At 34.6% G+C, this 25,712-nt stretch overlaps 1 protein-coding gene and 1 non-coding gene across 2 annotated transcripts in view; both read right to left on the bottom strand.

The window, feature by feature from the left end:
* The window catches only part of LOC126007199 (probable ATP-dependent RNA helicase DDX60), an 87,029-nt gene that overhangs the window by 24,264 nt on the left and 37,053 nt on the right, over window positions 1-25,712 (bottom strand). The window contains 8 exon segments of the mRNA XM_049772676.1: window positions 8,792-8,916; window positions 17,733-17,835; window positions 21,640-21,765; window positions 22,555-22,659; window positions 22,739-22,848; window positions 23,377-23,513; window positions 24,393-24,508; window positions 25,522-25,617. Of these exon segments, the coding sequence (XP_049628633.1) occupies window positions 8,792-8,916; window positions 17,733-17,835; window positions 21,640-21,765; window positions 22,555-22,659; window positions 22,739-22,848; window positions 23,377-23,513; window positions 24,393-24,508; window positions 25,522-25,617 (918 nt within the window).
* Window positions 24,784-24,911, bottom strand: LOC126007980 (small nucleolar RNA SNORA51). Its single transcript, XR_007495438.1, has one exon. It is a non-coding gene; the product is annotated as a small nucleolar RNA SNORA51 (small nucleolar RNA).

Here is a 25,712-nt window from a genome sequence, read left to right as displayed (position 1 = left end):
GAAAGAAAGAAAGAAAGAAAGAAGGAAGGAAGGAAGGAAGGAAGGAGAAGGAAGGAAGGAAGGAAGGAAGGAAGGAAGGAAGGAAGGAAGGAAGGAAGGAAGGAAGGAAGGAAGGAAGGAAGGAAGGAAGGAAGGAAGGAAGGAAGGAAGGAAGGAGAAAGAAAGAAAGAAAGAAAGAAAGAAAGAAAGAAAGAAAGAAAGGAAGGAAGGAAGGAAGGAAGGAAGGAAGGAAGGAAGGAAGGAAGGAAGGAAGAAGGAAGGAAGGAAGGAAGGAAGAAGAAGGAAGAAAAAGAAAGAAAGAAAGAAAGAAAGAAAGAAAGAGAAAAAGAAAGAAAGAAGAAAGAAAGAAAGAAAGAAAGAAAGAAAGAAAGAAAGAAAGAAAGAAAGAAAGAAAGAAAGAAAGAAAGAGATTGCAGGGGCACTTAGGTGCTCCCACCTGGGAAGTGCCTCCCCATAAGAAGCTCAGAGACTGAGGTGACTTGGACCCACCTGAACAGGGTGAGTTGGAGCTTCCACCGCCATTGCCATTGCAGGGCCATGAAACCCACCATAGCACATAGAAAAAAAATGACATTACAAGCTTGACAATGGGGAAACCTCGTAGGTAAATTCCATACACAGAGAATAAAGATGATACCTCTGATGACCCAATAAATACCAACCATCTGATTAATCTCTCAGATATAGAGTTTAGAATAGAAATCTGGAAGATCTTGATAGATATAAAAGAAAACATAGCTCAAACTGAAAATAACACAAATATTAAAATTAGAAAACTCAAAACTAAAATAATGAGTCTGAAAACATGGTAGCTGAACTGAAAGCATCAATTGAAAGCCTATCAAGCAGGGTAACAGCAGCCAAGGACGGAATCAGTGAACTGGAAGATGAAATGCAGAACAACTCCATATAATAGAAGAGATTGAAAAAGAACCTTAAGGCAAATGAAAAGACAATGGAAAAAATACTCAAAGAATGTGGACAGATGAAAATAGAAGTCTTTGATAAACTCAACAGAAATAATATAAGAACCACTGGAGTCCCAGAGGCTCAGGAAGGAGATCCCCAGGAAGAATCAACAGTCAAAGACACTATACAGAGAAACTCCCTGAACAAGTGGTGCTGGCAGACTGGTTAGCCACTTGCAAAAAAGCGAACATAGACCCCCAGTTAACATCATGTATGAAGGTAAAATCCAAATGGATTAAAGACCTTGATATCAGACCGGATACCATAAGGTATATAGAACAACACGTCGGTAAAACACTCCATGATATCGAAACTAAAGGCATCTTCAAGGAGGAAACTGCACTTTCCAAACAAGTGGAAGCAGAGATCAACAGATGGGAATACATTAAACTGAGAAGCTTCTGCACCTCAAAAGAAATAGTGCCCAGGATACAAGAGTCACTCACTGAGTGGGAGAAACTATTAACCCAACACCCTTCAGATAAGGGGCTAATATCCAAAATATACACGGCACTGACAGAACTTTACTAGAAAAAAAAAAAAAAAACATCTAATCCCATCAAAAATTGGGAAGAAGAAATGAACAGACACTTTGATAAAAAAAGAAATACAAATGGCCAAAAGACACATAAAAAAGTGCTCCTCGTCACTAATCATCAGGGAGATGCAAATCAAAAGGACAATGAGATACCACCTCACACCACAGAGATTGGCACACATCACAAAGAATGAAAACAATCAGTGCTGGCAGGGATGTGGAGAGAAAGAACTCTTATCTACTGCTGGTGGAAATGCCGTTTAATACAGCCTCTATGGAAAGTGATATGGAGATTCCTTCAAAATATGGAAATTGAGCTCCCATTCAACCCAGCTATTCCACTCCAAGAGATATACCCTAAGAACACAAGAATACAATACAAAATCCCCTTCCTCACACCTATATTTATTGCAGCACTATTCACAATAGCCAGGCTCTGGAAACAACCAAGATGCCCTTCAACAGACAAATGGCTAAAGAAACTGTGGTACATATATGCAATGGAATATTATGCAGCTGTCAGGAGAGATGAAGTCATGAAATTTTCCTATACATGGATGTACATGGAATCTATCTTGCTGAGTGAAATAAGTCAGAGGGAGAGAGAGACACACAGAATAGTCTCACTCATCTATGGGTTTTAAGAAAAATAAAAGTCATTTTTGTAATAATCCTCTGAGACAATGAGAGAAGGGCTGGAATACCAGCTCACTCTATGAAGCTCACCACAAAGAATGGTGAGTACAGCTATAGAAATAACTACACAGAGAACTACCATAATCAAGTGAATGAATGAGGGAACTGGAAAGCCTGTCTGGAGTACAGGTGGGGGAGGGGTGGGATGGAGGGAGATTTGGGACATTGGTGGTGGGAATGTGCACTGGTGAAGGGGGGTTTTCTTTACATGACTGAAACCTAATCACAATCATTTATGTAATCAAAATGTTCAAATAAAGAAGAAAAAAGAAATTAAAAAAATGACTGCATACAATCAAATCCTGCATGCCCAGAGAGTACCAGCTAAAAGAGACCTGAGAAAAAGCACCCCAATACACATTCTAGTCAAATGGCAGAATACTGAAAGCAACAGATCAAAAAGAAATTACATTCAAATGAGCATCCTTAAGATTTACAGCAGACACGTCACAAGAAACTCTAAAGGCCAGAAGACAGTAGAGGGATATTGTGACAAGACTCAATGAAATAGATGCTTCACCAAGAATACTGCATCCAGCTTAAATCACGTTCAGTTTGAAATAAGCATACATAGCTTCAAGGATACGCAACAGCTCAGAAACTTTACAGATGCAAAAACAACCTTAAAGGAAAAAGTGAAAGGTCTACTTTAAAACAAGACAGACCAGTATACACGCCAAAATTATACACAAAGATGACATTAAATCCCATGACAATCATCTCCCTCAATGTCAATGTGCTAAATGCACCAGTTAAGAGACACAGAGTGGCTAAATTAATCATAAAGCTGAATCCAACCTTGTGTTGCCTACAAGAAACCCACCTAAAGAGTCAGAACAAACATAGACTCAAAATCAAAAGCTGGAGGAAAATTGTCCGAGCAAACAGCACCCTGAAAAAAGGCAGAGTGGCCATATTAATATCAGATGACACACTTTAGACTCAGAAAAGTTGTAAAGGACAAAGATGGACACTTCATACTAATCAAAGGATATGTACAACAGGCATAAAACGCACTACTAAACATAAACACACCCAATGAGAGACCAGCAAAATATCTAATACAGTTATTGACAAATTTGAAAGAGGATATAAATAATAAAACAATAATTGTGGGAGACCTCAACACGAACCTATCAACACTTGATAGGTCAACCAGACTGTTGTTGATAAGTCAACAATATGCCAGCACTGGAAAGAGAAATGGAAGAAAGAAGCTTAGTAGATATATATAGGACACTCCATCCCCAGAAACCTGGACACACATTCTTCTCCAATGTACATTGGTCATTCTCCAGGATAGACCACATGCTGACATATAAAACATACCTCCATAAAATCAAGAGGATAGAAATTGTGCAGGCTACTTCTCTGACCACAAGGCTCTGAAATCAGATGTGAACTACAAAGGGACACAGAAGAAGAACTTTAAAAACTGGAAATTAAACAGCCTGCTACTGAACAACCAGTGGGTCCAAGATGAAGTCAAAGAGGAAATCAAATCAAAACTTTCCTGGAAACAAATGACAATGAAGACACAAACTATCAGAATTTATGGGACACAGCAGAAGCCGTACTGAGAGAAAAATTTATTGCTTTGCAAGCACAATCAGGAAGGAAGAAGGGCATACCTGAATGACTTAATGACACAGCTTATAAAATTAGAAAATGGTCAACAAAAGGAATCAAAAATAGGGAGAGAGTAGGAAATAACAAAGCTTAGAGCAGAAATCAATGAAGTGGAAACCCAAAAATCAATCTGAAATATCAACGAAACAGAATTTGGTTTTTAAAAAATATTAAAAAGATTGATAAACCACTGGCAAAACTGACAAGGTAATTGAGAGAAAGAAACTTGAAAAACCAGATTAGAAATGGAAAGGGGAGATCACTACAGACAATGTGGAGATTCAACGAGTAATCAGATACTACTTTGAAAAACTCTATTCCACTAAACATGAGAACCTGAAAGAAATCGATGAATTCTTGGACTCTTAGAACCTTCCATGGTTGAATAAGGAGGATGTAGTATATCTAAACACCTCTATCACTACTGAGGAAATTAAAACGATAATCAAATGTTTGCCCAAAAACAAAAGCCCAGGCCCAGATAGATTCACTAATGAATTCTTTCAAACCTATTAAGAGTAATTACTACCAATCCTGGCCAGGCTCTTTCACGAAATTAAAAAATAGTTCAATTTCCAAATAGTTTTTATGAAACCAACATCACCTTGATACCAAAACCAGACAGAGATGCTGCCAAAAAAGAAAATTACAGACCAATATCCCTGATGAACATAGATGCAAAGATCCACAACAAAATCCTGGCAAATAGAATTCAATGCATCATCAAGAAGAAGGTCATTCACTATGATCAAATAGGTTTCATCCCAAGAATGCAAGGATGGTTTAACATTCATAAATCAATCAATGTAATACACGGTATCAGTATAAACAACAAGAAAAATAAAACCACATGATTATATCAATAGACACAGAGAAAGTATTTGATAAGGTTCAACAACCATTCTTGATATAAAAAAAACTCTCAACAAGATGGGAATGAAAGAAACTTTTCTCAATATAGTTAAGGCAATCTACCACAAGCCAATGGCAAATTTTATACTCAATGTAGAAAAACTAAAAGCCTTTCTTCTAAATTCTGGTACAAGACAAGGATGTCTTCTCTCACCATACCTATTGAACATAGTACTGGACGTACTTGCTATAGTGATTAGGCAAGAAAAATATATCAAGGAATCCAGATAGAAAAGAAAGAAGTCAAGCTCTCACTGTCTGCAGATGACATGATACTATATTTAGAAAACCTTAAAAATGCCACCAAAAAGTGTCTAGAAACAAATGACTCATATAGCACTGTGTCAGGCTTCAAAATTAACACACAGAAATCAATGGCCTTTTTATACACCAATAATGATGAAGAAGAAATGGACATTAAGAAAACAACACCATTCACATTAGTGCCACACAAACTCAAATGTCTTGGCATCAACTTGACTAAAGATGTGAAGGACCTATACAATGAAATCTATAAAACCCTGCTTCAAGAAATAAGAGAGAACACGTGAAAATAAAAACACATTCCCTGCTCATTTATTGGCAGGATTAACATCATTAAAATTGCAATAATCCCCCAAAGCATTGTGCATACTTAATATGATCCCTCAAAAGATACGCAGGGCATTCTTCAAAGAAGTGGATCAAACAATTCTTTTTTTTTGTTTTTCTTTGTTTGTTTGTTTTCGGGGCCACACCCATTTGATGCTCAGGGGTTACTCCTGGCTAAGTGCTCATAAATTGCCCCTGGCTTGGGGGGCCCATATGGGACGCCGGGAGATCGAACCATGATCCTTCCTTGGCTAGCGCTTGCAAGGCAGACTCCTTACCTCTAGCGCCACCAGGATCAAACAATTCTTAAATTCATTTGGAACAATAAATAACCACGAATAGCTAAAAAAAAATGCTTGGAAAAAAGAATATGGAAGACATTACTTTCTCCTAGTTTAAACTGTTTAAACAACATTACTTTCTCCAAGTTTAAACAAAGCAATCATTATCAAAACAGCATTATATTGGAATAAAGACAGAACCACATATCAATGGAATAGGCTTGAGTACTCAGAAAATATTCCCCAGACATACAGTCACTTAATTTTTGATAATAGGGCAAGAAATCCTAAATGGAGCAACAAAAGCCTCTTCAACAATTGGTGTTGGCACAACACCTTGCAAAAAAAGCAAACTCAGATCCCTAGCTAATACCATGTACAAAGGTAAAATCCAAATGGGTTAAATACCTTGATGTCAGACCTGAAACCATATATAGGACAACATGTAAGTAAAACACTCCATGACATTGAGACTAAAGGCATCTTCAAGGAGTAACCAGTACTCTCCAAATAAGTGGAAGCAGAGATAAACAGATGGGAATATATCAAGCTGAGAAGCTTCTGCACCCCAAAGGAAATAGTGCCCAGGATACGAGAGCCACCCACTGAATGGGAGAAATTATTCACCCAATACCCATCAGATAAGGGGCTAATATCTAAAATATACAAGGCACTGACAGAACTTTACAAGAATAAACCATCTAATCCCATCAAATATGGGGAGAAGAAATGAACAAACACTTTGTCTAAGAAGAAACACAAATGGTCAAAAGACACATGAAAAAGTGCTCCACATTACTAATCATCATGGAGATGCAAATCAAAACAAGAATGAGGTATCTTCTCACACCACAGAGACTGGCACATATCACAAAGAACAAGAATAATCCATGCTGAAAGGGATGTGGATACAAAGGAACTTTCATTCACTGCTGGTGTAAATGCCGGCTAGTCTATATGAGATATAAAAGCCCACCTGATCGTTACTTTTGTATCTGATTTGACTTCCCCTTTCTGTATTTAAGAATTGGTTTGAATAAAGAAGGAGTTCTGGCTTTGGGAAGGGCAGGGAGAGCACACAGAGGAGAGAGAGCGCATAGCAGAGAGAAGCCAATGAAGAAAAAAGCAGTGAATATATTTGAATATTTGAATTGAATATATTAAATTGAATCTTAGAAACAATAAGTATCTTTTCTGACTATTTACTATTATTTTTCTGTCCATATTCTGCTTCATAAGACCTGTCCAAACATGACTTTTGGGGCAGTCTCATCACTCGTGTATTTTTATTTCTATTTTACAGCTGACACTGGAACAGCGACACAGGACCCAAGGACCAAAGAAGACTGCTGCATTGGTGAGTACCTTTGACTCTCTGATGACTAATCTTAAACTAGACTGAGCGGTGCATAGCCCATCATGTATATTACTCCTGTTCTGAGTGTGGTAAAGGCTCCCTCAAGTGGGGACAGAAGCAGGCAGTGAAGACTTCCTGAACACAGTCCAAGAGGCCGTGATACCTGTACCATGGTTATTTTTGCGAGGACCCTCAGCCCCCCAACCTGAAGCAGCTTATGATGAGGCAGAAGCCAAACAGAAAGCTCCATTGTAGGAGAGACCTAGTAGCAGGAAATGAGCTGGTCTCCCCACTAGATTCTGACGTCAGAAACCTAAGGATTTTCCATCCCAGATGACCTCAGCAGCCTAACACAGAAGGAGAAGAAGGTGGAGTTGGAGAATTTCTGCCTTGCTGAAGCTCAACTGAGGAGAAGCTATTTTCAGAACCTTCTGCACCCTAGTTTATCTTCAAAAATTTTACTTTCTTGTAATTAAATCTCAGTCACAAAATTTCTGGTTAAACTGTGCTTTATTTTTATGGATCTTTGTTTTGTTTTATGCTACCAAAGCAAACAGAAAAACATTCATATAGCTTTAGTGGTTTAATATTAGCTATGCACAATTCTGGGGAAATGCATAAAGTTGTTAGAGTTTTAAAAGTTCTCAGCTATCCTAGTTAAATGTTTCCCAATTGCTATGAGTTTTATTGTGTATTTTATGTAGCAGTTTATTCTCAAATCATGTCTGCAAAACAATTCTACTCTCTGTGCACAGATAGATGGAAAAAGAACTTGGATACTATAGACTATTATTAACAGTGCTCACCTATAAAATTCTTTAGTAAACTATTTTCAAACTGTATATATATATGTATATATATATATACTATTTGCAGAAATGTTCTCATGATTCTGTTTAGGAAGAAGTTATTGAAAGGAACTTGGATGTTCTCGACTCGTATTAAGATGCTCAGTTGTAAGAATTTTTAAGGATTTTCAAATTCAGTATATCTGCAGAAAGGTTCTAATGTTTACATTCAGACATATCTGATCAAAGAGCTAAGCACATACAGAACAGATGGGGATTGTTTTCAAGAAACATCCTATCTGATTTGTATATTTTGGGTTTTGTGAGTTTTGTAGCAAGCTGCTATTTAAAAGCCACTTTTCCTAAGACATTTTTATATTTAACTTTATATCGTTCACCTCATAAAGTTATATCTATAGTTAATCTTAATAATAACAATTTTACAAGGTAAAAAGGCTTTCGATGTTAGAATATATCTTTGTGCTGTTGATAGTAATTGTTTAATCTTGACAAATCTGTATTTTATTTGAAGTTTAATTTGTATTTAGTCAATTTTGTGTCTTACAAACTGTATTACAATATAGACACATACACATCTATTTATTGGCTGAATTATGTACCTCCTAAAATTTGCATGTCAAATTTAAAAGTTTTCCTCTTCTGAGAAAGAGGCTTTACAGAAGTAATTAAATACATATTAAGTCATTGCAATAAATCATAATCCAATATATCAGCTGTATTTGTAAAAGAAAGTTGGATGCAATATGTACCTAAGCTAGACAGTGTGAAGATTCAAAATAATGACTACATGAAATCACAGAGTAAGTCCTAGAACAAATCCTTTCCCTGGAAGACCCTCAGAAGGATCAAATCTTGCCAATACCTACATCTTGCTTGGACTTCTACATTCCAGAAGTGGGAGGGAAAATATATGTTATTTAAACCATTTAATCTGTTGAATTTTGCTAGATCAGCTCTAGCAAAATAAAAATATGCACACCAAATGTATCCTCCCATTTCTTTTACTTACCTGATAATCCACAAAGGTACGATCAACATATGTACAGTCTGAAGGAATTTTATTGAGCTTTTTAATGGTATTTTTTATTTCCTGTATTTCAGCCTTCATTAAAATCAATCTTTGAATTCTAGTACCTGAATATGAATTTAAAAAACTGAATATAAAAATAAGAAAATTGGTGAGTATATTGACCATATCTGTTTGTATTTTAAGTATATCTTTAATAAAACATTTTAAGTTCTAGATTTATGATTATTATGTTAAATTTTAAGTTCTATTTTAAGTTTGACTTTTTTTTTTTTTTGGTTTTTGGTTTTTGGTCCACACCCGGCGGTGCTCAGTGGTTACTCCTGGCTATCTGCTCAGAAATAGCTCCTGGCAGGCACGGAGACCATATGGGACACTGGGATTCGAACCAACCACCTTAGGTCCTGGATCAGCTGCTTACAAGGCAAACGCCGCTTTGCTATCTCTCCGGCCCCTAAATTCGACATTTTAAGTTAAAACATTTTAATGTGATGTAGTTTGTATTTTAAGTTTTAAGACATTTTTAGTCTATTAAAGATCTTTAGGGGCTAGAGACATCGCACAGTGGTAGGGCATTTGCCTTGGACGCCGCTGACCCAGCATGAACCAAGGTTCGATCCCCAGTCTCCCGCGTCTCCCATATGGTCCCCCAAGCCAGCAGCGATTTCTGAGCGCATAGCTGTGAGTAACCCCTGAGCGTCACTGAATATGACCGCGAAACAAACAAAAGATCCGTTTAAAGAATATCATTTCACTGAAGCACAAAACATATAAGGAAATCTTCATTATAACTTAATTATTCTAGTTGTCTCTTTATCACGTCTCATTTTTGTATATAAAAAGAAGAAACAGTGGATTAGAAAGAGAGTAAAGAGGGTGAAGTGTTTGTTTTGCATGCAGTCCACCCCAGTTTTGATCCCTGTACCACATATGGTCTCCCCAAGTACTCTCAGCAGTGATTCAAGAGCATAGTCATGTGTCAGCACTGAGCAATGTGGCCCAAACTCCGCAGAAATAAAGAAAATAAAATAAATTTAATGCTAGTTAGGAAATTATTATTAGTTATTTTCTAATTTTTAATTAGAAATTTCTAATTTTCTAATTTTTACAATTTAAAGTTTCTATTTTTTAATTTATAAAACCAAGATATAAAACTACAAAATTACTTTATTTACTTGGATTGTTGGTCACACACAACTGTAAACTTATAGCTTTCTTCTGGTTCTCTGCTCAAAAATCACCTGAGTGGGGTTTGTGGGACCATATGGAGTTAGTACAGGCTTGTGTTAATGTTGCTACAATAGAGAAGTTGGCCTTAATACACTGAGATCTGGGTGCTCAGATGTGTGCAATTTTAGTCTTTCCAGATCCAAGCCTACTTTTGATAATCACCCTTATCACAGAAGTAGAAGTGAAATAACAAAAATAGAATAATTTATTACATGAGGGTTATTTATTATTAATCTTAAGAATGGCTAAGAACATTGACCTAGAGATTTATACAACCAGTGGATGGTCCTGGGCAATTTGATAGTGAGGTAATGGTATGGTAATATCAACACTATAAACTTTTGTTAATTGTAATCATGCTAAAAGAGAAAAAAATTTGGGAGCTGCAGCGGTGGTGCAAGTGGCAGGGTGTACGCTTTGCACATGGCTGACCTAGGATGGACACGGTTCCATCCCCCAGCGTCCTACACGGTCCCCCAAGTCAGGAGTGATTTCTGAGCGGATAGTCAGAGAAACCCCTGAGTGTCACTGGATGTGGCAAAAAGCAAACAAACAAAAAAAAAAACCCTAAAAACAAAAAAAAGGGAAAAAACTTTATCAAGAAAAAGAAAACAGAAAAATGGATGGCAAATGAATTAATTTATAGTGTGAATGAAACAAAAACTTACAGACACATTTCTCTATATATGCTTATGTTATTTATATTTAGTCAATAAAAACAAAAATACTAAAATCTTATTTTGTGAGTATTAAATTAAAAGATAAGTGTATTATATTTTTATACGTCAAAGAAAACTGCAGCAATTATACAGCTCTTTAGATTGAGCTGGTGTTCAAATGACTGCTCTTTAGAGATGTCTACAATAATCTTCTAATGCTTTTATCCACAGAAATAAGTACGGAATGTATTTGGAAGCCATGAACTCCCACTACAGTGCTCACTATAGCAATGTTTTAGTGTCTTAATTTTAATATGTCTATAATAACTTTTAATGATTTTGCTCACAATGATTCTTAGAGATATAGGTTGGATGCTCTAATTTCACATTACAGTGTTTTATTCTATTAGACTCCAAATACAGTGTTCATTAAGATAATATCCTGATAATTATTCTAAATTATTCATTTTCTATTTGACTATGACAGTTAATATGATCTAATGTTTATGTTTACAGGTATCATTAGAATAGGCCTCTGCATACCACAGATCTCTTGTCACAGTGCTCACTCATTGAGCACTAGATGCTCTGGATGCTCAAGACCCAATACACGATACTTCATGGTGCATATTCCTAATTATATTCTTTAGTATTTTAGTCTTAAAAATATGATTGCTTTAAGCATGCTCTATGCACAATGTAACCCATAAAGCCTTTTTTCAGCAAAACTTACCCTCACTAATGACTGGAAAACTTTCCTATCAGACCTGCCAGCTTTTTTTTTTTTTAATAATTTTTTATTGTGGTCAAAGTGAATTACAAATCTTTCACAGTAATATTTAAGGCACATAGTGTTGTCCTCGCTCCATCCCTGTTCCCAGTATGCATCCCATATATTCGTCCTTTGTCCCCTGTAATGCTAGTGTAACTGTTTCCACTTGTACAGCTTGTTGTAGATTGGGTATCAATTCTGTTGTCATTGACTTTGGGGAAGCAATCTGATCTGTTCCACCTAGATCAGTTTTTCAACTGCAACTTATGGATCAATCTTCATTGCCTATTTATGTGTGTGAGTGTAAGTGTTGTAGCCACTTTATGTCTGTCTAATCTCCATCTATATTGTACATAATGTCTATGTTGTATATTGTCCTTCCCTGTTATATATAACTATTCATTTCCCCCTCCCCTACTTACCACTTTACAAATCTTTTTCTATTCTTTATCTCTATCACCCTTGATTTGTATTTCTACTTATTTAACCTTTTTTACCCTCAGTTCTTAACTCCTCAGGAATCAGAACATTCCCCCGCCCCAACCCACTGCCAACTGGCTCCCAGAGTGAAAGAACAGACTTCCAGCCTGCCTCCTGCCTCAGCCTCAGGAAGAAACTTCCACCACCACTGCTGCTGCAGATTTCCTCTTGGCAGCCACTTTTTTCCCCACCTCTCTTCACTGTGGACTGTTGCTCACTACTGTATTTGGCTTTTGAGAGACCCTTGGCTTGAGGACATTTTGTGATCTGTGACTGATGTGAGCCATTTTTCAAATTCCACAAGATAATTTCTCTGGCTAAAGCTGTGCTCCATGTTTTATCCTCCCCCAGAATATTTCAAAAGACTTAAAGGGGATATGTATTTTTCCTTTGTATATGTCTTTAGGTGGATTTCCTTAATAGGTATAATTCTTATTGTGTATTTCCTTATGAAGATGTCATTTTCCCTATCCCTTTGTTCGACTTGTTTAGTAAAAAATTATAGTAGATAAGTTTCTTTTGGGTTCTGAGTTTCTGATAGAATCAGTTTACAGGGATATTTTAGCTTGTTATTTTACCCTTATATGCACCAATAATATCCTGTGGCATTGTTTCTTTTTGCATTAAAATAGGGAGATCTTATTATAGAATTAAGTTCTTATCTAGTACGAATAGGAACTCCTAATTTTTTATTACAGGCGCCCTTTCACCCTGAATACTTGTCATAGTGACTTAACTTAGGCTTCAGTTGATTGGACATCTTTGGATGTTTAAATAGTTCCCATCTTTGGAACCAGCATAGTTTTCTGCACAAGCACCAGTAATCAAAGTTCTACCTTAATCGAAGGTCTTAATGCTACCCTGGCACTGAGTTGCTTCACAGTGGGTTTATATGACACCCTGACAACTTGGAAACAGCAACTTGCTTTCAGGACATTTTCCCTGCTTTACAACCTAATGGTGAGATAAAACCAATAGTCACTTCATGACACCCTGACTTCGACACAGAATCTGTGCAAAGCCCAAAATATCTAATTACTGAAGCCTGACTGTGACAACTGTGGTTGAGGAGAACTTTTTCTGGAACCATGAAAAAATACTTCAGGGCTAAACAACTTAGTATGCCGAGAGCCTGTATTTAATCATAATGGCAGGCTATTTCATGGGTAGAGATACTATGTTTTTAGGCCAAAGGTTTTTTTTATTTCTATTTTCTACCACTTTTTTTTTTTTTGGTTTTTGGGCCACACCCGGCATTGCTCAGGGGTTACTCCTGGCTGTCTGCTCAGAAATAGCTCCTGGCAGGCACGGGGGACCATATGGGACACCGGGATTCGAACCAACCACCTTTGGTCCTGGATTGGCTGCTTTCAAGGCAAACACCACTGTACTATCTCTCCGGGCCCTATTTTCACAACTTTTGCTGTGCCTATGCAAAAAACTACCACACTTTCTTTATGTCCCCACCTTTTCTATAAAATCTTGGGAGTATGAATTACTTTGTTTTACCTCATTTTCTTCATTTTTCTATATAATTAAGAAGGAGGAGAGAAAGAATGGAGATAAGGAGCAAGTATTCTCAGGTGCATTAGTAGAGAAAAAAAAAGACAGGACTAAATATCCAAGTCAAAGTCAACAACAATGGAATCAAGAGCTCCAAACTTTAACAATTTAAACCTAAAATAGGCCTGTTATACTGGCAAGCCAGGGCGCAAAGGGGGTGCTATAGAATACATTGTGGGAATATTGGTGGAAGGAGATCGGCAATGCTGGTGAGATTGATCTGATTCATTGTATGTCTGAAATCTATGAAGGACTTTGTAAATCACAATGATTTCAATAAAATAAATTATATTTTAAAAAATATATTAAAGAGAATTATAAATATATTAAAGATAAAGATATTGTAATATATTAAAATATATCTGAATATATTAAATACCCTAACTGATATTTTATAGATATATTTTATAAATGAATAAAAAATTTATATGATGAGAACACTTAAAATTCTTAAAACAAATAATTTTAGAAGTAGGAATTTTTAGAAATAATAAATATGAAGCTATTATTATGAAGGAAACTATTTTGAAACAATGTGTGATTATTAAAATGTCCAAATGATATCCTGTGTATAATCTCCAGTGTGAATACTAAGTTGGTTTATTATAAAACATTTATTATAAAACATGCAGCGGCAGCACAGTGGTAAGGCATTTACCTTGCACGCTGCTGATCCAAGACTGATGTGGGTTCAATTCCTGGCATCTCACATGGTCCCCTGAACCAGGAGCGATATCTGAGCACAAAGCCTGGGGTACCCCCTGAGTACCTCCAAGTGTGTCCCAGAAAACAACAACAAAATCACATAATAAAAACAAATTACACTTATTACACTACTTCAAAATTCAACTATGAACACTTACACAGCAACGTTTCTCCTGTGAATTCTTCTTGCTTTCCACAGTTTCTTGTACAAATTTCTAATTACCTTTTCAGAACATTGATCTCTTTCAGTAATTTGCTTATTTATTAAATGACCACGAAGTCGAGATGCTGATATTTCCACTGTATGAATATTGAACCTAGAGTAAAAATATTTGAGAAATATTTTAAATTGCTTATTATAATAATTTCAGATTAGTTTGCTTTATTACACATTATTTGACAGTAAAGACATTTTGTGGTGCTCTGGAACAATAATACAGCTGGTTGGGTGATTGATATAAGTTCACTCTCTAGTATCCCATATTGTCCCGAGTCATTCTGCCAGGCATACTTCCCGAGCTCAGAGCCAGAAGTAAACCCTGAGCATTCCCTAGTTTGGCCCATAAACAACAACTATAAAAGACATTTATATTGAGCCTGTGTTTTCTGCCTCCACTCACTTTGGTTTTCTCACACTCAATTTAAAAGCTGTGAGTGGTACAAAGTGTCAGTATTCTTAGATAGGTTATTTTAAGTATTATAAATAGGGTACATAAATACATTGTTTTTTAAACATTTTTATTTAAATCATTGTGATTTAAATAACTTTTCACAGTTGGGTTTTATACATACAATTTTTCAGGACCAATATCACATGAGTATCAACCTCTCTCCATCAATATTCCCATAGTCCAGTGGTGGGTAACTATTTTTTTCAACTGAGCCAAATCTCGCCAAAACCACGATTGAAATTTATTTTGAAAGCCATTTTTTTAAACCAAAAATGCATAGGATGGTACACTGTTTTTAGTTTCAATACGTTTTTATTGAGAACATTCTGCATGCAACTATCCACATAGGTCGGGAAGATACAAATTACACAACTAATAAAACAAAAACTTTAGAACGATATTATTTATCGATAACATTAAATTCCATATAATTTGCCTTACAATGTAGAGAAAATTACATCCTGACAATGACTGACAAAGTCACAAACACTAATGTGAACTTTGGCCTTGGTTCTGATCAGAACTGTGTGGAGCCAGCCTCCGGGGCTGCACACAGGGCGCGCACTGACAGACTAGGAGCAGAGTTCTGACTCCTGGAGCTGCCAGCCGGCACACAGAAGAGCCGCATTCAAAAGTGTAAAGAGCTGCATGTGGCTCGTGAGCCTGGCTTGCTGACCACTGCCATAATCCAACCCATGGCACCACCACATGCATCAGACTGCCATCGATAGCACGCACCTTTTTACTTTTGGTTGTTAAAGTTTGGGTCTCATAATTTCATTGTTTTTGTTTTTCTTTTTTTTTTTTTTTTTTTCGGTTTTTGGGCCACACCCGGCGGTGCTCAGGGGTTACTCCTGGCTGTCTGCTCAGAAATAGCTCCTGGCAGGCACGGGGAACCATATGGGACACCGGGATTCGAACCAACTACCTTAGGTCTTGGATCGGCTGCTTGCAAGGCAAACGCCGCTGTACTATCTCACCGGGCCCTTGGATATTTAGTTCTGCCTTAACACCACCATAGCATCAGACCCCCATGAATTAAAATTTTTAAAGACATTTTCTATACTAAGATTCTTGAATACCTGTGAATACTAGATTACTGAACTTTTTTATGAGGGTGGTGTGTTCATTTTTGCACCAAAAATAAAAGCTGAATTAAAGTTTTAAATTTGGGAGAATTTCTATAAATAATTTTATATGTAATCATACTTGTCTCAAGATTTTTAACTTTGCTTAAGAAAAATTTTAGTTACTACAAGAAAAATGTGTCTTTCATAAATACTTAAAGGAAGTCAAACTTTGGCTTGAAATACTGATTATAATCATGATTTTTCTATAGTAATTTGCATTCTATAGTAATTTGATTCTCAGGTTAACTAATACATTAAAATAAAACTAAAACATAAATACTTTTCGTTTGCTTTTAAAAATGTGAAGTATGTATTAAAATATTGAATAATATTTTGAGTGTATTATGAAAAGGGAGATTTTATGAATTTGTAAAACTAATGAATATTTAACTGAATATTATATAAGTAGGTAAAACATTAATAAACTCCTTATAAACACATATGGCTCATCAGGAGATTAATAAATATGTACATGTACTTACAACAAACAAATGGCTTATCAGGAGATTAATAAATATGTACATGTACTTACAACAAACAAATTATAGTCATATTAAATTATATCTATTATTTTTATATGTGTACTTTCTATATATGCAGTATATGTTAACTATGGTATATATGTGAAACACAGAAAAGAAGAGATAATACATGTTTATCTTGTAAATTTTGCTCATAACCTCCCCTACATTTGTTTTGGAGAAGGTATTATTTGAATTCTAAAGGAATGGAATGAATTAGACTTAGGCTACGTCCAAACATTTTACTACTTATTCCTCCACAGCACACTACATATGGAGATGTATTTCCTTAATGAAAATGTTTTGACCATGTTCTTTCTATCAAATACCTGGGAAAAACAGGCACGATTTTTCATTAATAGTTTGCTAGTTTTAGTAGAAGTAAACGTGATTTACTTTGGATTGGCATACTTTTTGTCGTCTCCCAAAGAGAGCCAGTATTCACAATTGTTTCACAATTATTTTCTATGCCAGTATTCACAATTTTTTCACAATTATTTTCTATCCCCAAGTCCTTGACTCAGCCACAGGTATCAAGTGAAAAGATAGGAATGTGAGCTAATTTTATCCATAGAGATTGATTAAATATCCTGAAAAAATTAAGCTTAATGAAAATATACTTGCTAATTATCTGTTGATGCTACTAATCCCACATTAAATCTCTTTACTTCGGCTGGAAAAAAAAAAACAGGGACTATCTTAAAGCTTTTCAAAATACTTCCTTTTTTAGGTATGCATCTTTATATAATCAACATAGATGTCCAACAATATATGAGTGGATCATGAAGATGTGGCACATATTTGTAATGGAATACTACATAGCTGTTAGGAATAATATAATCATGCAATTTGCAGTAACATGAATGGAACTGGAAGATATGTTCATTGAAGTAATCTGGAAAAAGGATAAATATAGAATATTACTTATATGAGGTAGTTAGAATAATTGCATGAAAAAATGCAATAGTCCAATTGGGAATTGTCTCGAAAACACTTGGCCCTGAGTTAAGCAAGAAGGAAAGAAACTGAGTGGAGGAAGAGAAACACAAATATGAAAGAATGTAGACCAAACCAGGGACCAAGCAGTCTCAAGTTTATTGGTGGAGATTAAAAAAAAAAGAAGAACTAAATATCCAAGCTAAAGTCACCAACAGTGGACCCAAAATGTAAACTTTAGATGGACTTGTTATACCTGAAGGCTTTGGGGGCAAAATGTGGTGGTTGAGATACATTTTGGGAATATGATGAAAGGAGGTGGACACTGTTGTAGGGATTGGGCCTGAAACATTGTATGTCTTAAACCCAACAATGAAGGACTTTTAAATAACAATCATTTCAATAAAATAAAATGAAATATAAGTAGAGATATATAATTAATTTTGCTAATAGTATATAAAATTATTTATCTGAGTTAATATGTGTGCTAGTGTTCATAATATTTTTCAGCAAACACAAAATTTTTATTTTGGGACAGACACGCTCAATAGTGCTCAGGGATTACTCCTGTCTTAGTGCTCAATAATCAGTCTTGGCAGGTCTTTATTATATGGGGTGTCAAAGATAGAACTGGGTGATTCAGGTACATGGAAAGTACTTACATTCTCTTCTATCTCTTAAAATGTTTTCTCACTTTTATACTATACACAACTTTGTATAACAGTTTTACTTTAATTAGTTAAATTTTTTTTATTTCTAATAGTATTAATAATAGATTATTTATATATTCCAACACTACTGTTTGAAATGTCTTTAATATATGAAACATGAGGTATTGTGCTACTTGCAGAAAATATTACTTACGAAAAAAATATTGCAGGCAGTTTACTCATTTCTTTAAGTTTTTCCACAAAAAATGGAAACAGTCTTCGCTTTTCACTTTCTGAACAGTCAAATGTTAGAGGCTTAAGGTACTTTATCAACTGACTCACCTGAATAAGATTATAGGTAAATATTAGATAACATAATATTTGTAGTTGTGAATAAAGACTAATATTGTTGATATTAGTAAAATCTCTCTGATGTTTATAGATAAGTTGTCAAGGCATTTTATAAAAAAATAATATTAGTAATTACAAATAAGAAATGTACTAAATATGTTAATTAAAGCTAAAATCTCAGAAAATTTAATGGCAGATTTCTACAGTATTTTTTATGTTGTATATATTATGGAAAGAGGTTTACTTAAAGATACAAAAATTATGACAAATTAATATGAATTCAATGAGGCATGTGTATATAAAGAAGAATAAATTTATATCCCACCAATTTTATAGTCTCATAGACCAGTGGCAAGTGAATAAAATATTTTAAACATATAATCTAATGGAAGAAAATATTGAAAAAATGAAGAATTGACAAGTAGTTCATGTCTATGATATACAAAACTCATGTAAGACAAAGACAACAAGATAACCCAATCAACAAATATGCTGAATAGAGAATTTTTCAAAGAAAATATACACATAGAAAAGTACTTGGACAAAAAGTACATCATCATTCATATAATTGAACTGCAATAAAATGTTACATTACATCAGTGAGAAAGAGGTTTGGGGGATCAGTACAGAAATGTGACAGCAATACACTATTGGGAAACTTAACTGATAAGGCACAAAAGGGCAGCTACTTAAAACATAAAAATTATATTTCTCATAAGATCTAGCAATTCCTTTCATACATTTATCTAATAATAGTAAATATATAAAATTTTGAAAAGATAGATTCACTTCTATGTTCTCTGAAACATCATCTAAATTAGCCAACAATTGGAAATAATCTGTGTCTGACAATGTATGATTTTCTAAGATATATACAATGGAATAATTCCTAGTTACACAATGCAAATATAACATTATTTTTAAAAGGGTTTTTTTTGGGGGGTTGGTTTTGGGCCACACACAGTGACTCTCAGGGGTACTCCTGGCTATGTGCCCAGAAATTGCTCGTGGATCAGGGGACCATATGGGTCTCCAGGGGATGGAACAGTCTGTCCTAAGTTAGCCACATGCAAGGCAAAAGCCCTACCACTGCACCACTTCTCTGGCCCCAAATATCGCATTTCTATTTGCAATAACTTGGATGGAATTGCAGAGAATTGAAAACAGTGATATAAATAAGGACAAGGAAAAATACTTGAGAATTTTACTCACATATGGCATATGAAGAAAAATGCAAAGGAATGGAACATTCTAAATACTAACAAACCCTTCAGTTTTTACTCAGAACGGAAGTTACCAGAGGGAAAGTTGGTCTTATAGGTCTTATAGGATACAATGGACAATAGTGGGATATATTCTTTTTGTCCTTTGGTGGTATGTAGAGGTGGTAGCACATATTTGAAGAGGCATGAACTTCTGACCTTGAAACATACACAGTGTTGTAAATTACCTCAGTAAAGAGAAAAGCAACATGAATCAACATTGAGATTATAAAACTATTATGATTAATAATAATAATTTGGAAGTAGAATAGTAGCAACAAAGTAAGTATCCCAGAAAAATATACAAGTGATGGTGAGAGAGGGGACTTGGTGCAAAGTTGGGAAAGGAGGAACATAAAAAGAAAAAACTGGAACAAAAAGGACAGAAAAAAGAAAGATGATTTCTAAAGAATAGACATACTTGGAAAGTTTCTTTTAGGTACAACACAACTCAACTTCCCAATGTACTTTTTCCTATTCCCTATGGAAAAAGTGCAAATAATTATAGAGGCAAAGATGAAAAACAATGCTATTTACTTCGAGAATAAAGCATATTAAATGTAATTTATGCAGGAGTCTTTTGGGAAGACACACTGGTTGTACTGAGCTGTCCAGGGTCACTCCTGGAGGTGCCTACAGGAGGCTTTTTGCTATATTGTGAAAAACATCCATAAGAACCAAGTCATACCAAAAAAAAAAAAACCTGCATTTGGACTACAATATAGGTACAAGTGGAAAGGAAGATAGATCAAAAATCAGGACAAAATATAAGTGCGTAGTAAAAGATAGAGTTGGACTTTTTAGGAGGAACTTAATGTAGGTCAAATGTTTATAAAATGTTGATTTTTAATGACGCACATCTAAAACTGTTATAATGCACTTTTTAAATAAATAATCATTTTATTGTTACCACAGTTGACTTCTCAAGTGAAATGTAAAAGCAGAAATTATAAATGGATAGAAATCCTGTTATTATTCCCAGGACTATGCTAATCGATAAATGATACTATACTAATCAAAACTTTGAGTTTGATAAATTCAACACTATTTGATATTGCATATCAGTATATGGTAAAGAGTTATCTATATTTTTCTTCCTTATAAAGTCGCTATTAGAAAGAACTTTATGTGACTCTAGTTACATTCCCTAGTTAATACTAGACATGTGTTAATACTCATTCAGTAGATATCATATTGGTACTCATATTCAGAGAATAAAGCAATAGCAGCATAAGGATTTTTATTACCAGAAGAGAGTTGAGTCAAATTATGTAATTTAAAGAAGGATAAATCATACTTAACATGGGAACTGAGCATTCAAATATCCAAGCAAGTAAATAGATATAGATCACCCTTGGAGAAATGCTGGAGAAGAAATAAGAGTAAAAATCTAGAGACAGTAGAAATTAAAGTCACACTTTATTTGCAAATCAATAGCCCAATTTGAGTTTTTGAGTTTTATTGTTTCAAGTGCTGAATAAAAAAAAAAAAAAAAAAAAACAGGTACCATCATGTTGAGTTGGCGCTCTTTTAGCTAATTCAATGAAAGACTGAATGCAATGCAATAGATATAAATTAGTCAATCTTCAAATTCTTGCATTCGAAGGCCAGAAGCTAGTACAATGGGTAGAGCATTTGTCTAACAAGTGACCTTCTGAAATATTTAATCAAAGGTACTGCCACTGGTACCCCAAATCTCTACAGAAGTGATTCCTTATCATAGAACCAGGAGTAAGCCCTTGAGTACCACCAAAGGTGGTTCTCAAAACAAAACAAAGAAAATCAATAACAACAATTATTTGAGAGCTTTGTAGGTGATTCATCTGAACCCAAATTTGTAAGTCAAATTCATTTCACATAAAATATTCTATTTAAATAAATTCTAAGTAGTTTTAACCACCTTGTTTGGGTCTATTTCAACCCAGTGAATGATTTCCTTTTTCAGTTCTTCCTCATATTTCTTGGCATCTGCCCTCATAATGACCAGCTTATTTTTGAAGAATCTGAATTCTTCAGGTTCTAATTCCTTGAAGATAAAGAAAAAAAGAAAAATAATAAAACAGATCAACCATCCTTTCTAAAGTTTTCCATATAATCCATAATGAAGTAAATTCCTCAAGCAGTCATTAGGTATTTGTATCCAATTACAGAGCTAAATGCAAGCAAGAAGACAATTTTGTTATCAATGTAATGATTGTATGATACTGTTTCTTTTGACTTACTAGCTAAAATATTTTAGTAATGTAGTTAGATTTAGCAAAATGATGAAAATATATAAAATGTTTATTTAAAAATTATTTTTATTGTAACATATTATTCTAAGTACTTTATAAATAAAAATATAATAGTCATACAAAGCATAAGTAAAGTTTAACAGGACACACATATAATTATATATAAATGTATACAGTAATTTAATTAATTTGCCAATTTCTTTCTCGCTCTCTCTCTCTTTTTTTTTTTTTTTTTTTTGGATTTTTTGGTGGCCACACAGTGATGCTCAGGGGTTACTCCTATTTATGCACTCAGAAATTGCTCCTGGCTTGGGGGACTATCTGGGATGCCTGGGATCAAATCCAGATCTGTCTTGGGTCAGCCATGTGCATGGCAAATGCCCTACCACTGCACCGTAGCTTTTGATAATTTCTGAAACTGAGTTATCTCCCTGGTCACTGTGGCATAAACAATGAAATGAAATTGGCTGCCTTTAAAGACACCAGAATAAAAAAATGCATTAATATGGTTATTATAGATGACTGATGTAGCCAAATAAGAAAATTTATCAATCACAAACTATACACACACACAAACATACCTGTATTCTTGGCCATTCTGGCCAAATGTGTACCATAGCATCATAAAGCAGAATACTTTCTCGAGGAGAAAATCCAAGATCTAAAGGAATTCCATATTTTTTCATCTAAATACATAAAACAAAATGTACTCATTTCAGATTTAATGTACAGATGTTTGCTAACTTCAAAATGTTTTATACTTACATGATTGACTGTAAGCGCAGCACATGGGTGATAGTGTTCAATGATAAAGTCATTATCCTTGATAGAACACACAAACTTTTCAAGATCATTGTATCTCTCTTTGTACCACACTGTAAATAAAAGATTAGAATGCTCTCTAGAATCTGTATATTTCAGAATATTGGCTGGATCCAATGTTACAATTTCAGCAAGGCGTCAATGAATTAGTCTATTATCAAGAACTTAGAAACAGTGATGTAGTGGAGTGAATCTTGAAAGTAAACTCAGTGCTCCTATGCTACAAATTGCTTTATGTTTTCTCCTGTGCTAATCTCCTACTGGAATCAATCAGTAGGCTCAATGTAGGAAATTAATACTTTTTTAAAATGGAAATATTGGGACAGTGCAAGAAATTCAAGTTTAGTAGATGCACCATTACTAATTTTATAAATTTCATCATGCTACTTATTATCCTAAAGTCAGGTTTCTTATTTTACTTTCTTGTTAGCATCCATGATTCTGACATTAGAGTAGGAACTAAATTTTTATATGTAATGCATTAAAATATAATATACATATATAGATAGATTTGATGCCCTACTACTTGCAAATGCGTATATCATGTATGAATCCATTCTTAAATCTTTAGGTAGTCATACCCAGTCTCACTCTAAAAGACTTCTCTGCTCCTTTTCTTTGTTGTTTCTTTGACCCTTTCAAGGCATTTCGTGATGGACCAGAATTTTGCACTGTGCTCTCAATATGTTGCCAATATCTTTTAATTAATGCCAGCCATCTAGTAATATAAAAAGAAAAATATCACCTAAAATTAATCCACAGTTTCACATTTTTATGAATAATTATTAAAATACAATTAAAGTTTTCCCTTGCACTTTAATTAAACAAATTAAACATTTTACTTTTATTTAGATACTTTGAATAGATTCTACTTTTATACACTCATCCAGAATTGATATTTTAAGACTACGCATAAAAGAAATGCAGTGGAGGGAAAGTACAGGAGGTAAGAGTAACATTAAATACTTGACTCCTTGCATGATGGACTTTCCAATCCATCTCCTGAGCAGAGAGCCAGGAATAACCCCTTACCATGTCTGGTGTGGACAAAAAAAAAAAAGAATAAAATCAAGAAATGCATTGGACAAATGTATCTTTTGCATCCATATCTCAGTATTTTATATAGAAAGTCATGTACGTATTTAAAGGATAGTACAAAGTGACCTTACTCTGATCCCTAAAAATTTAAACAAGCTATAAAATGGAGAACTAAATCATTTTCAAAGAGAAAATCTTTGAGATATCAGGAAATTGTATAAATTTTATCTGAAAAAAGAATGAGGAAATGCTTTGCAGATAAATATAACTAAACACATTTTTTTAAAGTTACTTGAAAAGATTGCTTGGGGCCAGAGCAGTGGAGCAAGCGGTAAGGCGTCTGTCTGCCTTGCTTGCGCTAGCCTAGCACTGACAATATGGTTCCCATATGGTCCCCCAAGCCAGGAGCAATTTCTGAGTGCATAGCTAAGAGTAACCCCTGAGCGTCACTGGGTATGCCCCCCCCCAAAAAAAAAAGAAAAAGAAAAGATTGTTGTTTTCTTTTGTTCTAGAATTTTCTATTCATTAGTAGCACTGATAAAGTTAAATTCAAGCTTACTCCTTGAGATGTTCAGGATTACTGATAGTAGCAGAAAGTGCCAAAAAAGGACACCGAATCATTACAAGAAGATGTTCCCAAACTTCTGCTCCAATTTCACCTCCAAGACAGTGAACCTGGTAATGTGAATAAGTAGATTCAATATAACATTGGTTCTAAAAGTTCTGAAACGTTCACGAGTTGTGCTTCCAGAAATTTTTGTTTCTTTTATATTTGTATACAGTAAGTTTCATTGATCTAGGATTAGTTATGAATATTTAAATACTGTTTATATGTTTAGAAATAAAAGTTGTTTATGAACATTCTTTAACATTTAATTATATTTATCTTATAAGAATACCATCTTTAGATTCTACCCTTCTTTGCTCAAAAATATTTTTTTCTTTTTTCTTTTTGTCCCCCAATTCACAATACAGACCAGGCAAAGGGCCTGAGTTGAGGTGTATATGGGGTGCATTTACTGTACCTCCTCTTTCTGTACAGCTAAAGAACACAGCCTGTGGTATTTTTTAAGGATTGCTCTGCACTTAGAACAGATAGTTTAGGTATTAATTGGAATCAATAGGCTGATTGGAATCAACCTCTTTTAAAACACATTGAGTACTGCTGTTAAGAACTGGGTCATCCCAGCTCTGCAGTGTAATATCTGAGCATCACTGAAGCCTCTCGATTTTCCAATAAAGCACCAGCCTGTCTGCCTTCAGAATCTCTGGAAGTGGCCCAGAGCCTCCTGAGAAATTCTTGGAAGCCCATACTCTAAATAGATTATACATTTGTTCCCTTTCATTGCTTTATGCATTGATTCTGTAAATGAACTCTTTCATTTTAGAGGATATGAGCTGCTGCTAGAATCATTTGGGGGGACGGCATCCCCTGGTCTACATGTGCAAGAGAATTTAATCTTATTTTATGAGATCTCAAATCTTGTTTTTCTAATTCCATGATATGTGCCTAGAACATAAACTCTTTGTTTATTTTCAAAGAGAAGACATCCTAGAACTCTACTTCTACTGAACCACTTGATACTTTCATATTCTAGGTTTTCCTGATTTAATAGGTATTTATTATGATGTGTATGTTTTATATATACATAAAATATTTATAACAAAGGTAATGTAAATTGGCATACCTCATCAAATATGACATAGCGCATTCTTCTTGTCCATTTTTGATTATGAGGAGAAAGCAAAAGTATTTCCAAGGCCTGAGGCACTGTCACCAGTATCTATTTTAAAATATTACAAACCATTGACTTTATTTTTTTAAGTTTATTTTGACTCAAACTGTATAAAATAGTTTATGTGATATATTGATGTTTAT

Source organism: Suncus etruscus, chromosome 4 (genome assembly GCF_024139225.1).
Source record: "Suncus etruscus isolate mSunEtr1 chromosome 4, mSunEtr1.pri.cur, whole genome shotgun sequence".
NCBI classification, from domain to species: Eukaryota; Metazoa; Chordata; class Mammalia; order Eulipotyphla; family Soricidae; genus Suncus; species Suncus etruscus.
The sequence above is the reverse complement of the archived record's forward strand: the minus strand, read 5'-3'. Positions and strand labels throughout refer to the sequence as shown.